At 41.4% G+C, this 13,241-nt stretch overlaps 1 protein-coding gene across 2 annotated transcripts in view; it reads left to right on the top strand.

Moving 5' to 3' along the window:
- The window catches only part of hs3st1l1 (heparan sulfate (glucosamine) 3-O-sulfotransferase 1-like1), a 28,828-nt gene extending 24,344 nt beyond the window's left edge, over positions 1-4,484 (top strand). The window contains exons 2-3 of one of the 2 annotated variants that reach the window (XM_086161069.1): positions 2,724-2,820; positions 2,936-4,484. In XM_086161069.1, the coding sequence (XP_086017195.1) occupies positions 2,993-3,835 (843 nt within the window). In that variant the 5' untranslated portion in view covers positions 2,724-2,820; positions 2,936-2,992 and the 3' untranslated portion in view covers positions 3,836-4,484. Of the gene's footprint in view, positions 1-2,723 lie in introns of both variants that reach the window. The other variant, XM_086161060.1, reaches the window with a different exon arrangement.
- The last annotated feature ends 8,757 nt before the right edge of the window (positions 4,485-13,241 follow it).

Genomic DNA, 13,241 nt, shown 5'->3' on the forward strand with positions numbered 1-13,241 from the left:
CCGGGGGTAAAAATCGCATGTTTCTCACCGAACTCTACAGATCTGATGAATTCTAACTCTTTCAGCTCAAGGAGTGGTTTCACTCAACTTGATTTTAAAAAAAGAGGACAAAGCCTTTTTTCTCACAGTGATTCTCTGAGCGCTGTAGTGTCACCCGAAGAGGTCAGACCGGGAAAAAAAAGCTTGCAAACAGCAGAAATTGGTCATTGTCGAGTGCGACCGACCTGTATTTCACAAGGTACACGGTACGCTGAAGCGTATAACACTACCGAGTACAAAAGTGATACAACTTGTCCCGCAACTCGAACTTGACCGTGTATCTATCCAGTGGCACGAAACTTCCCGTAGTTATTTTTCAGCATGTCAGGCTTGAGGCGACTTCACCTAACAGCTCCCGAGGGAGAGGAAGATTCAAAACTTCGCGGAGAAATGAAAACAAAAAAAAAAAAAAAAAAAAAAAAAGCAACAACACGCTGACGTCGCATCCTGTCGCGTAACCTCCCGACCGTTTTCAGCAGAAACAGTCGCCGTTGTAAGCGGGATATGCATCAAGCGGGCGAATAAAAGCGGCAAGGTGCAGCCGAATGTGAAACAATTGCTCCTTCCAGGTGGCGGTTGTGCCGTGAGAGGAGCAAAGGGGGGGGAATCGAATGAGACAGAAAGCTCTTCGGGCTGCTCGGCTGTTAGCATTAGACTTGGCAGCTCTCTGCAAGGGAAGCGCTGACAGGCAGGCGCCCCTGTCACGCCACATAAGTGCCTCCCTGCACAACCCCGGGCCCTTTAGGGCAGGAGGGCTCGCCTTCGTCCGGCTCGCAGGCTCCGTTCCACGATCCTAGTGTGAAGCGGGGGCATGTGTCACAGCCTTTATATGCTTGAAAAACTCCGTAAGGTGAGACAAAGGCCACCGGTGACATTAATTGTAGGAAAGGGCGCAGGGGTGCTTTAACTACTCGGGTAATTTTCTTTATTAGAGCGACAGAATCCGTGATTAAATTGTGTTCAAGTCAGCGCAGACTTGAGACGTATTTACTAATAACTGCGGTTTCCCGAAACTAATATACACGTTCCGACGTGCTCGGAAATAGATGATTTCCCCCCGCTGTAATTTGTAATAAGTGCGGCTCTTCAGAAAGATTAAAAAGTAATCATTTTCATCGATTTCAAATGAGTTTCACTGCGGAGGTTTTCATGTTAAAAAGCCATTTTCGTTTTCAAAAGATGCAGCAATTTTGGAATTTAACCATTACTTTTTAATTGTTGCCTTGGCATTTCACTTCCTGAATCCATTAAGAATTTCGTGAGAGGGAAATTAAATCCGTTTGTAGCTTATATTATGGAGAAACAAGAGCACGTGCTCGACACGCCTCCCGTAGCTTATCCAGATGAACCAATTGAAATGAGTTTTACACCATTATATCGCATTTCTCAGCGAGCGCATTGCGGGAAACATGCTAAATGCGCTGAAATTTGGCTCCATGGGTAAAAGTTAAGCGTTCTGCCGCGTTTTGCAGAGAGCTCTGGAATGCTTAACGGCAAAGACAACACGTGTGTGTGTGTGTGTGTGTAGATTACCTTACCATGACCTTTGCTGTTGGAGTTGTGTGTTTGCATAGGCCTACCCTGCTGTTTTGACTGGCGCGATGGAAGCGTCGGTCGTGTCGGCTCGCCTTCCCCTGCAGAACTATCCGAAGGCTTTTGGTTCGCTCAAACTTAATTCCGTGACATTTAAAAAAGAAAATAAAGGAAGAAAAAAAAAAAAAAAACTATATTTCACAGTATTGAACAACAAAGCAGGAGAACTTTTTTGATGTATTTATTTTCTGGGTTGGACGAGGCAACGGGTTCGACGAGCGAAAACGAAGTAGAAATTGAATTATTCAACCAACCGTCCAAAAGAGTTCAAAAACTAATTTCTATTTCATGATGTCAGATTTTTCTTGCAATATTAGAATAAAAATTTCAATCCCCCCCCCCAAAAAAAAACAGTTTGTGTTATCTGGGCATCGCTGCTGAGATACCCATCTTTCTTGGCATTTATAGGAAATCAAACTTGCCGAGAAGCAGGAAGTCATCCGACTTGCTGCACTAAATTTGGTTTTACATGACTTCAAATGTTTTAATTTCAGTGCTCTGAGGTGGCGGTGAGCGTATCGATTGTAGCGAAGATTATGACCACGGTAAAGGATGACAAAGCGGACTGTCCTGATCTACCGGCATTCAGTTGTACTGCGTATCTCGGACACATTTTTTAATAAGCCGTCTAAAAATCTGGGCTAAATCATAGACTCAACCGCGAGTGTCTTTGTCCATCAAAATGAGGAAGCGGCCGGGAAGAAGGACGACGCAAAGGAAGTTCAAGGAGATTCCGGTTAATCGATGATTTACTTAAAAACCGACATAAAACGTAGTTATGAGATGAGATGATGAGATGAGAACAACTTTATTAATCCCGAAGGAAATTGTTGTGCCAGAGTTTCAAGTACAAAAACATAACAGTAATAGATGATAGTAGAAAGGAGGAAGAATAAGAAATATAATGAACTATGAATTGTCTAACTGTTAGCAGTAACTACAAAGACTGAAGATTCCCTGCGGCTGAGGGAAGAGGAATTAAAAAGTCTGATATGTTATGGGTGGCGAACGGACACAGCTGTTGGCTCTTGTTCTGTAAAAACCAAAAATCTGAAAAGTTTTCTCTTCCTCTTTTCTCTTTGCTCCTACAGATGCGCTGTGGACTCCAAATGTTTTCTCCTCCAGTTCAAATTCAAAGGCAGACCGCCGCCGTTGCCCATAAACTCACCGACACAGATCTGGTCCACGGTTAGAGCCCAGTTTACCGTTGTCGTTTCTCCGCCCCGAGTCACCTCGCAAAGTCTCAAGCGACGTGTCGATCATGGCCTCATATCTGGCATCTGCCTTTCTTTTGGTTCTCCAGACGTATGCTGCCCCGCCTGAGTTTGCGCAAGCAGGATTAAGTTTTACGCCCGACCCGATGGATCTTGATTCGTCGCTTCCCGGCAATTTCTCGGAGGGCGCGCCCTCGTCGCCGCCCCCCGGGACTAGCAAAAGAGCCCCCCATAGCATTATTATCGGCGTACGCAAAGGAGGCACGAGGGCGCTGTTGGAGATGCTGGACATACACCCCGAGGTCGCCGCCGCCGCGACCGAGGTGCATTTCTTCGACTGGGACGAGAATTACGCCAAGGGCTTGGAGTGGTACCGCGACCTGATGCCTTATTCGTACCCGCACCAGATCACGATAGAGAAAACTCCGGGCTACTTCACGTCGGCACTCGCCCCGGAGCGAATCTGCGCCATGAACTGTTCGATAAAACTGTTGCTGATCTTACGCGACCCCGCCGAGCGGGTCATCTCCGATTACACCCAGGTGTACTTCAACCGGCTGGAGAACCACAAGCCGGTGCAAGCCATCGAGAACCTACTCGTGCGCAACGGAGCACTGAATATCAGGTACAAGGCCATCCAGAGGAGCCTGTATGACATCCACATGCGCAACTGGCTGGCGCACTTCCCGCTGGAACAGATACACATCGTGGACGGGGACGCGCTGATTCGCGATCCTCTACCGGAGCTTCAGAAGGTGGAACACTTTCTCAGCTTGCCTCCCAGGATAGTATCCACCAACTTCTATTTCAACCAGACCAAGGGTTTCTATTGCATCCGGAGCGACGGTCGAGAGCGTTGTCTGCACGAATCCAAGGGACGTCCCCACCCGGCGGTCAACGGCACCGTCCTGCAGCAGCTTCGTTCGTACCTACAGGAACACAACCGAACCTTCTTCAGGCTGGTTAAGCGTACCTTCAACTGGCAATAAGGAGCCCCAGCACGGAAAAAAAGGACGCTAAAGAAGCCGGTAATCTTGCTACGATGAGGTCATAACGGGGGCCCGAAGCACTTTATAGAACTGACATTTAAAAACCCCTTTGAAAAGCCTCTCGATAACAATTCTACCGATCTCTGGTTTCAGCCGAGCGGTTCAATATTTACACAATAAGGCAAAAAATATGAAAGACTGTAAGGCATAAGATTTAATGGAAGAACCCACAAGCTTATTACGTATCTGTACTGGAAGTGTGTAAGTGGTCGAATTGCTTTGAAAAACACGTTTATGAAGCTGAGCTGTTTTCTTTTTTTTTCTTCTTTTCTCTCTCTCTTCTCTCTCTCGCTCTCTCTCGTTTGATATTCTTGTTCTTGATAATAAATCATATGGCTTTCAAATGTACCATGTTTGCGGCGCGCCGGTTGTGGCACGTTTCTATCTCTCCACTTCTTACCGGCCGTCCAAAGCCCCCTTGCTTTCGGAGCGTGTTTTATTCAGGGACTGAGGTCTGCAGAGACATTAGAATAAGCCTTTGATTTGCTGTGGTGGAAGGTAGACATTGATGCAAGAAAATTGGTACCCTGGAGCAGTGCTTTAGCAGTACAGGAATCACTAATGGTTTTGGACACTGAAGGTAGCCTGTGCCCAAAGCTAAATCAGTCAAATCTCCATAGTCAGCAAGCTCAAATCCACAGAGCCCCTCTTTCATTTAATTGCTGTTCTTTTCTACTCTGATGTTAAACGTGCGAATTAAATCAGATGTATAACTGCACCATACAACATTTAGAAATGATAGAGCTTTAAAAAAAAATAATATATATATATATATACATATATATATATATATATATATATATATATATATATATATGTATATAATAATTATCAAAGATAATACATACACATTTCCTTCTCTAGAGTCGCGGATTCACAAACACACACACACACACACACACACACACACACACACACATATATATGTAGTACGGTTTGTGCATATATATATATATATATATATATATATATATATATATATATATATATATATATATATATATATATATATTTAAATTATCTAATTATTTTAATTATATTTCATGATTATATATATAATAATTATCTATAGATAATACATATACATTATCTCTTTCCTTGAATCCTGGATTCAGACACACACACACACACACACATATATATATATATATATATATATATGTTTGTATTTATAGATAACTATTACATATATTGTGATAATAATTTAAAATGATATACGTATAATTTTTATTACTTATTTTAATTACTATTTTATCATTACTAATATATATATATATGATTTTTAATAATTTATTTTAATTAGTATTTTATCATAATATATATATATATATATATATATAATAGTTATCTATAGATAATACATACACATTGTGTCTTTCTTTCTCTAGAATCCTGGATTCTACTCAAGCATGCATTTTTTTTTTTTTTTTTTTTTTTTCCCAGAAACATATTGTTGTCCTATTCACTGCAGAAAGACACGGGTCATGTTTCTTTCATTGATCAGGCTTTAAACAGCAGCCAACGCTACAGCTCCTTTGGGATCTGATATCCATGTGAGCTTTCTGTTCTGTCTGCAGGAATAAGAACCATGACTCTCCTAGGGCAAACAATTATTGATGCTAGATTGGATCTGCGTCCAGCTAAGAACGTGGAAACGGGTGCAAATAGCTGTTGGCTAAATAGAAATCTGCTGAATAGATATAAGAATAGTACGGTTTGTGCCTATAATTAGACCAGAGTATTGTTTTTTCGCGCGTGCACGCTTCGGTTTGATGACAAAACTGACGGCTAACATAAAGCACCCATAACATCTCCCGGGGATCCTCACCGAAGGGAAGTTATAGTACACCCTAGAATAACTCATAAAGGAACAGTGTGAGATGATGTGTCTAGACATGCCATTTCTAGCATCCTGTCTATCAACGGAACAAGGTGAAGGGCTTGTGACGGCTACCTCACGACCCCGGTCGACACCTGTCTGCTCTGTTACGTGTCACCGAGCAGCTCATCTGGAAGACAGTCATTTCCAGGTTGGCGCCCCAGCAAAGTGCAGCGTTTCCATTTAGCGGGCAGCCACACAGGACGAAAAGGAGGACGTTTCACTTACAATACGAGGCGACCCGCTGATAGAATTTCAATTTATGACACTCGTTTATCCGCGTCAAAACCCAGTGCGTACACCTGCACGGCATCACGCCGCCGTAGCTGCCGACGGCTTCTTTTTATTTGTTTGTTTTTTAATCATCGTCCCGCGGTGTTTGGAATATAACAGCAAATGCGGCGGTGGGACTCGTTCTGGAAGATATAATATGTTACATGTTAGAGACTAAGATAAAATAAGAATGGTACATGAGGCATTTGTGTATTAAGATGTGAAAAAAAGATATTCACCGTGTTATTATTGGGTGAAAACCACCCTGGCATTTTTTCTCATAGTGCTCATAGGGAAGTATTTTCTTATTTCACGCAAGCGACTTATTTACTCTGCACTTGTTTCGGACTGCTTTTTTTTTTTTTTTTTCTTGACATAGATTGCATGTGAATGACAGAGACACACTAACAACCACCATGGTGAATAAGAATTGGAAAAATAGAGCCAGCAAGTCGTGACCTTGTTTTGAGCAGTCAACACAGCAAAACTGACCTTGCTGAGAATGTTGAGGTGGGTGAGAATGAGCCACCTGACACCCATCACATTGCGGTGAGCTCAAACTAGATTTCACACCTGTTTTATTTAGTTGTATGAATCATCTTAGAAAGAGAAAGAAAAAAAAAAAAAAAGCGGGAGCATCGAGACAGCGCAGATAAAAAAATAAATAAATAAAATAAAAAATGCAAAAGTCCTTTTGCACAGCGCACCGTGAGGTAAGTCTCGGTCATTCATGCATTTATTCATTCATTCACGCATCCATTCGTTCATGATCTTCCGCATGTAGAGTTTATTTATTTATTCATTTTTTTTGTTTATAAAATTGCTTATATATTTAAAAAAAAAAAATAAAAAATTACAAATTTATTTGTGACATGCAAATATATTTTGTGGTCATTTTTTGTTTATTATTTTTTGTATTTATATTTATTTTTTACTATCACGATAGGTGATTTCAAGTGTGCTATGAAAAAAAAAAAAAATCCAGCCCTGCGATCCAAGGTGAACCTCTCGCCCAATGACACGTGCAACCCTGCGTGCACGACGAGCCGCCAAACGATTCGTACCGCCGAGTCACCAGTCGGCGCCTGGAGATGACTCAGCATAAGTCAAGCTTATTTGGTAGTGATTTTGCCCTTTTTTTTCCCACAAACAAAATAATTTTGTTTTACATTAAATTCACACTGCAACTTGCAGCAATGGAATACGTGACTTCGCCTTTTCCTTTTGGTTCACCTTGAATATTCGTGCATGAGTATGTGGCTGCACATTTCAGCAACTCCAAAACGTGACCCTTATCATTCCCTTCAGTGTTTCCCTCCATATTTCCACTTTCTAATATCAACACTTTTACTTCTCCTCTGGCTTTTCAGCGATTTCTTTCAATTTGAACACTATGAGAAGCTCCCAGCTTTGCTAACAGCTCAGCCTACAGCAGTTAACGCTTCCCTGTTTGTTTCAGTTCTGCAGAACTGAAACAAAACCCACCGGCTGAGGAAATGATGACACGATCATCATGTGTGTCGAGATCGACCGAAAACTGTTCCTAGAATTCGAAGGAGAATCTTTCGAAACGGGTACGTCGAAATGGACCCCGCAATTTTAATCTATATTAAACAGCTTCATGCTTCATGCATGGCTTCATGCTTAGGAAGAGTACTACAGATGCAGTATTTGCATTGAGAATGCTAATAGAAAAGTACAGAGAAGGCCAGGGGGAGCTGCATTGTGTTTTTGGAGACCAAGAAAAAGCATATGACAGGGTGCCAAGAGAGGAGCTCTGGTGTTGTATGAGGAAGTCTGGAGTGGCAGAGAAGTATGTTAGACTGGTGCAGGACATGTATGCTAGCTGTGAGACATTGGTACGGTGTGCGGTAGGGGTGACAGAGAAGTTCAAGGTGGAGGTGGGACTCCATCAGGGATCAATTCTGAGCCCCTTCTTGTTTGCAGTGGTGACAGATGAGGTTAGACAGGAATCTCCATGGACCATGATGTTTGCGGATGACATTGTGATCTGTAATGAGAGCAGACAACAGGTAGAGGAAAATCTAGAGAGGTGGAGGTATGCTCTGGAAAGGAGAGGAATGAAAGTTAGTCGCAGCAAGACAGAATATATGTGTGTGAATGAGAGGAACTCGGGTGGAACGGTGAGGCTACAGGGAGAGGAGATCAAGAAGCTGGAGGATTTCAGGTACTTGGGGTCAACAGTCCAGAGCAGTGGAGAGTGTGGAAAAGAGGTGAAGAGACGGGTTCAAGCAGGTTGGAATGGGTGGAGAAAAGTGTCAGGGGTACTATGTGATAGAAGACTTTCAGCCAGAATAAAAGGAAAGGTGTACAAGACAGTGGTGAGACCAGCAATGATGTTTGGACTAGAAACTGTTACAATGACCAAAAGACAGCAGGCAGATCTAGAGGTTGCAGAGATGAAGATGTTGAGGTTCTCTTTGGGAGTGACCAGGATGGAGAGGATCAGGAATGAGTCTATCAGAGGAACAGCACATGTTAGATGTTTTGGAGAGAAGGTCAGAGAAGCCAGACTGAGATGGTTGGGTCATGAACAGAGGAGGGATAGTGAATACATTGTTAGACGGATGCTGGAATTGGAGCTGCCAGGCAAGAGGTCTGGAGGACGACCAAAGAGAAGGTTTATGGACGTAGTGAGAGAGGATATGAAGGTAGTTGGTGTGAAAGAGGTGGATACAGAGAATAGGGTTAGATGGGGAAAGTTGATTCGCTGTGGCGAAACCTGAAGGGAAAAGCCGAAAGAGGAAGTAGAAGAAGAAACAGCACGGGGATATTGGATATTCGTTTGGTCGGACATCCGCAATAAGAAAGGTGACGTCTTTCGCAACAACGACGTCCCGCCATTTCACTTCCGCTCCCTCCGAAGTCGTCTTCGCGACGGAAAATCGAAATCTGTCACAAAACAAATGAGTTGCAATAACCGCATAATATCCCTGCCCCGAGCGTGAAAAGGTCTTCCTATATTTAGGTATCTTCGGATACGTCTTCTTTTAATGAAAAAGACCTACCGGGAGTCTGACGTGCTGTATTGAGCTTTATTTAAAGCTCCTGACATTATCAAGTTGCTTTAACTAATGCCAGTATTGAGCGAGTCACTTGTCACTGGTTGTCTTTGATAACTGCCAATCTCTGGTGTAATTAAAGTTTTGAGGAGCGGTCTGAAGCAATCTGCTGTAGATGTTTAGGCCGGTCTTGTCATCCTAGAAGCCTCTAATGATCTGTCGGGGATTGTGATTGATGAAGCACTTAGCATCGAATCAAAGCACAAGGAACACACTCTGCTTGCTAAGCTGTCTGCAAACAGCCACTGTATTTGCATGATACGAGTCTATTACCGAAATGTCCTTGATCTAAATTAACGCCCTAAGTGTCACGATAAGATGCAGAGCATAGCGCGCGGCTCGAGTCGACTGAAGTGGCTCGGCAGATGTATAAATAGCGAAGTTCCAGCTGAATAACAAGTATTAGTTTACCAACTTTGACGAAATTCGTAACGTCTTTAATTGGTAATGAAACTAAATGTAATTATACCGAAGGGTTTCGTTCGTTAGCGACGCCAACCAGCTTCCTTCCGAGTGACCTTCTTTGTATTTATTCGCATCCAGAATGCGCAGATATCCCGGCGCAGCTGCGGCACACAGGTGCCGCCATCTGGACGACGCCTCGGAGCTCTCGTTTCGGGAACGCGACTTCTAAATAATCAAGATGGTTCCTTTGCTAGTTTGCAAACGAAGTCCCCTGTTTTTGCAGCCGAAGGATATGTGCAGCGGGGTTGTTGTTGTTTTTTTTTTTTTTTCTTATACCGCTGCTTCAAATGTAAGGTACCCATCGGGAATACTGCCTATTATTTATCCAGCAATGGTGAACACAAAGCCAAACCCTTTTACTTGATCAGAAAAAGCACAGTGAACATAGTCTAATGAGATCGGAGACCGTGTTCCCCGTAATGCGCGTTGGATTACAACAAACATGAAACACTCAGAAGCATAAAAAAACATTCAGTCAGACTTGTTCTTGCACATATTTTAAAGACTCCCTTTTTTTTTTTCCTACCCCCCTTTGTGATTACTTATTCATTTGTTTGTTGATTTATTTTTCATTACCTCCGGAGCAAAGGGCATACGTTTGATGTGATCCCACGGCGGTCCGAGGGGGAGGCAGGTTGCTGCTGCATTCGGGTCAAAGGGAGGAGATTGAGGCATGTCTATTTATTCACCGCTCCATTGTAAAAGCCTCTATTTGATCAGTCGAGGTGATGAAAAGGATATACAAATAACCCGGGGTGAGATTCGGGGCTGTCGATGCTGAGCTCATTGTGTAAAATGTCTGCGGGGGAAGAACGAGGGACGCCTTCTTCACGATCGTTTCGAGGTTCTGAATTGACCTCTCGCCGTTCTGCGAGAAAGGGAGTCACCGGCGCGCCATTACACGCTGCCAAATTACCACTTCCCTCAGGCAACATCCACACCGTACTCATTTGAAAATATAATTTACATATATATATATATATATATATATATATATATATTTTTTTTTTTTTTTTTTTCTAATTTTTGACATTATAACTGCTTTGATAAAGGAATTTCTCCCATGGGGATCAAAAAATCTTATCTTATCTCATAAGAATAAGAACAACTTTATTTATCCGGAAGGAAATTGTTGTGCCAGAGTTTCAAGTAAAACATAACAATAATAAATAATATTCGGAAATTGTATAAACAGTCAAAAAAAAGGGGGAGAATAAGAAATACAAATAAAACTATAAAGTGTCAAAGTCAAGGCTATAAAGTGTTTTAAGGTCTTAAGTCCAAAGTTCTTGACTAAACTGTTACTAAAGCAAGAAGAAGTAAATAGAATAAAAAAAGTAGAACATTTAGGAAAAAGAGACACTAAGGTGAGGAGAAACTTTGGCAGGCAGCTGCCCGAGACAGCGCCTTATCTTATCTTATCTTATCTTATCTTATCTTATCTTATCTTATCTTATCTTATCTTATCTTATCTCATCTCATCTCATCTTATCTTATCTTTTGCATTACCATTTCCCATCCATTAACAACTGAACATTAATATCGCGCGACCATTCATGTGCTTTCCACCATGTCGGTGAGAAGGGGAAGCACGTTGCCTCCGTGGTCGGTTGCAAATGTTGTGTTTTTGAAGTGGAAATGATTGGATTTGTTTAAAAAATCCAAAATAACGTAGTGATTGTCTGGATTGTCGTGTCTTCGTGCTTCCAAATTCCAGATTGTACTAATCTGGTATGTTCGTATATAATGAATCGGATACTCTTTCCACGTTCAAGATGCACATCCAAATTTGCAACAGAGAATGTTAAACAAATAAGAATATAAATAATAGTAGGCCCCCATGTTCCCTAACAACCTAACCCAATGTTTGTTTGCATAATGCGCCTAATACTGGCTTTAGCCCAAACCCTCTCTCCCCATCAGACTCACGCTGTCAATGGCCGAGGAAACTGTTCGAACGGGAATCAAAAAATGCAGTAGTTTCTCTGTAAAATGCAAAATTAAGTGCGAAACAAATGACAGCAGAAGTATGTATTCTTTTCAGTAAAAGGTCATTGGATGTTTTGGTTAGTTTGTGTGTGTGTGTGTGTGTGTGTGTGTGTGTGTGTGTGTGTGTGTGTGTGTGTGTGTGTGTGTGTGTAATGAAACCTCTGTGACTAATAATCCCCTGTGATCAACCTGACGTCATTACATGCTGCAGTTTCAAAATGCTTCAACATGTTTTACCATGTTTACAAAATGCGAATTTATGGCACAAACTCAGTAAAATGAATTTGATTATTCAAATATTCCCTTTTCTTGCAGTAACATTCCACTTTTGGTCCATTTTATTATGCAGTTGGTTTCATAGTCTCTACATGTTGATAAGATACAGCAGAAGGGGATGATATAAGATAATCTTAGCATTATCATTATCATGATAATTTTGTCAACTATGTTATTATTATTTATCAAAGACAGATCAGGTCATAGACTTTAATGCTTTCTTTCTAGATTTTTATGCTTTCCTATGACAATAAAAGGGGAAAAAACTGTTGTTGTTTTTTTATATACTAGTATGAATAATAAAATAATGATAAATAATATAAACAACAATATATGATATCATATATAAATTCGGAAATCATCACGCTTAATCCTATATGATATGTATTGTAGTGCCTGCATTTAAACATTTTTTTTAATGTTTTTTTTTCTATTTTTATGTGAAAATAACAACTCTGTGTATAACTACTTGTCATGTCTCACCCATTGCTTGTGCTGATTAACCTGCAGTCAATTATTGGATTTTGCAACCCCCCCCCCCTTCCCACCCTCTCTCCCCCTTTGAGTTAATGTGTGTTCAAAATGAAACCCTTTTTTTCTTTTTTTTTTTTGTTAAGCTGTATCTTTGCTGTTTTGATCTACCCTGTGTTCGCACGCTGCTATTTCGGTCCCAGCGGGCGTCCCTTTTCACAGAAAAAGGCTCTAAACAGCCAAAGCAAAGTAGTCGATCAACTCCGAGCCAAGAGAAGACACACTTAGCAACCGAATATAGCAGGATAATTTAGCAACTTCGTCCCCCGAACTGTTGAGAGAGATCAGAAAAGCTATAGGAGGTGACCACCTGTCATGTGGACCGAAAAATGTCTCAAAAGTAAATATAATTGCAGGATGTTGAAATGAGCGTCTCTTTTATAAACCTCCTTGCTGAGCGGGATATGATTAGACGCTGTGCCGCTTCTTATTTTTAAACAGATTCAAATAAATGTAGGTATGAGGAGACGCTTTATTCGTGCGTAAAAGAAATTGCATATTTTGCACCTGGCCGAAAAAACGTTAATTTCTGAATTCTGCCGAAGCGGATCGAAACGCTCGAATCTATCACCTTTTCAAAAACAAAGTTTCATAAACCTCAATTCAGTTGGTGTTATGGCTCATAACGTGGAGCATCAGCGTCGCATTCTGAAGCAAAAAGTTCCTCCAGCAACAAGGACATGCAAGGTTTTTGATTTGTTTATTTTCCGAAGAAATGTGGCTCATAGAGATAAATGATGTGCATGAAGTACTTGAAAATGAAGTTTCACTAATTAAACAGTGTGGCTTTTAAAAAAGAAGGAAAAGGCATTCTGGATCAACATGGAAACGTGCATAACTGACAATTTTC

This window comes from Fistularia commersonii, chromosome 2, assembly GCF_037954325.1.
Source record: "Fistularia commersonii isolate RoL2024-O1a breed Wild chromosome 2, RoL_Fcom_v1.0, whole genome shotgun sequence".
Classification (NCBI taxonomy): Eukaryota; Metazoa; Chordata; class Actinopteri; order Syngnathiformes; family Fistulariidae; genus Fistularia; species Fistularia commersonii.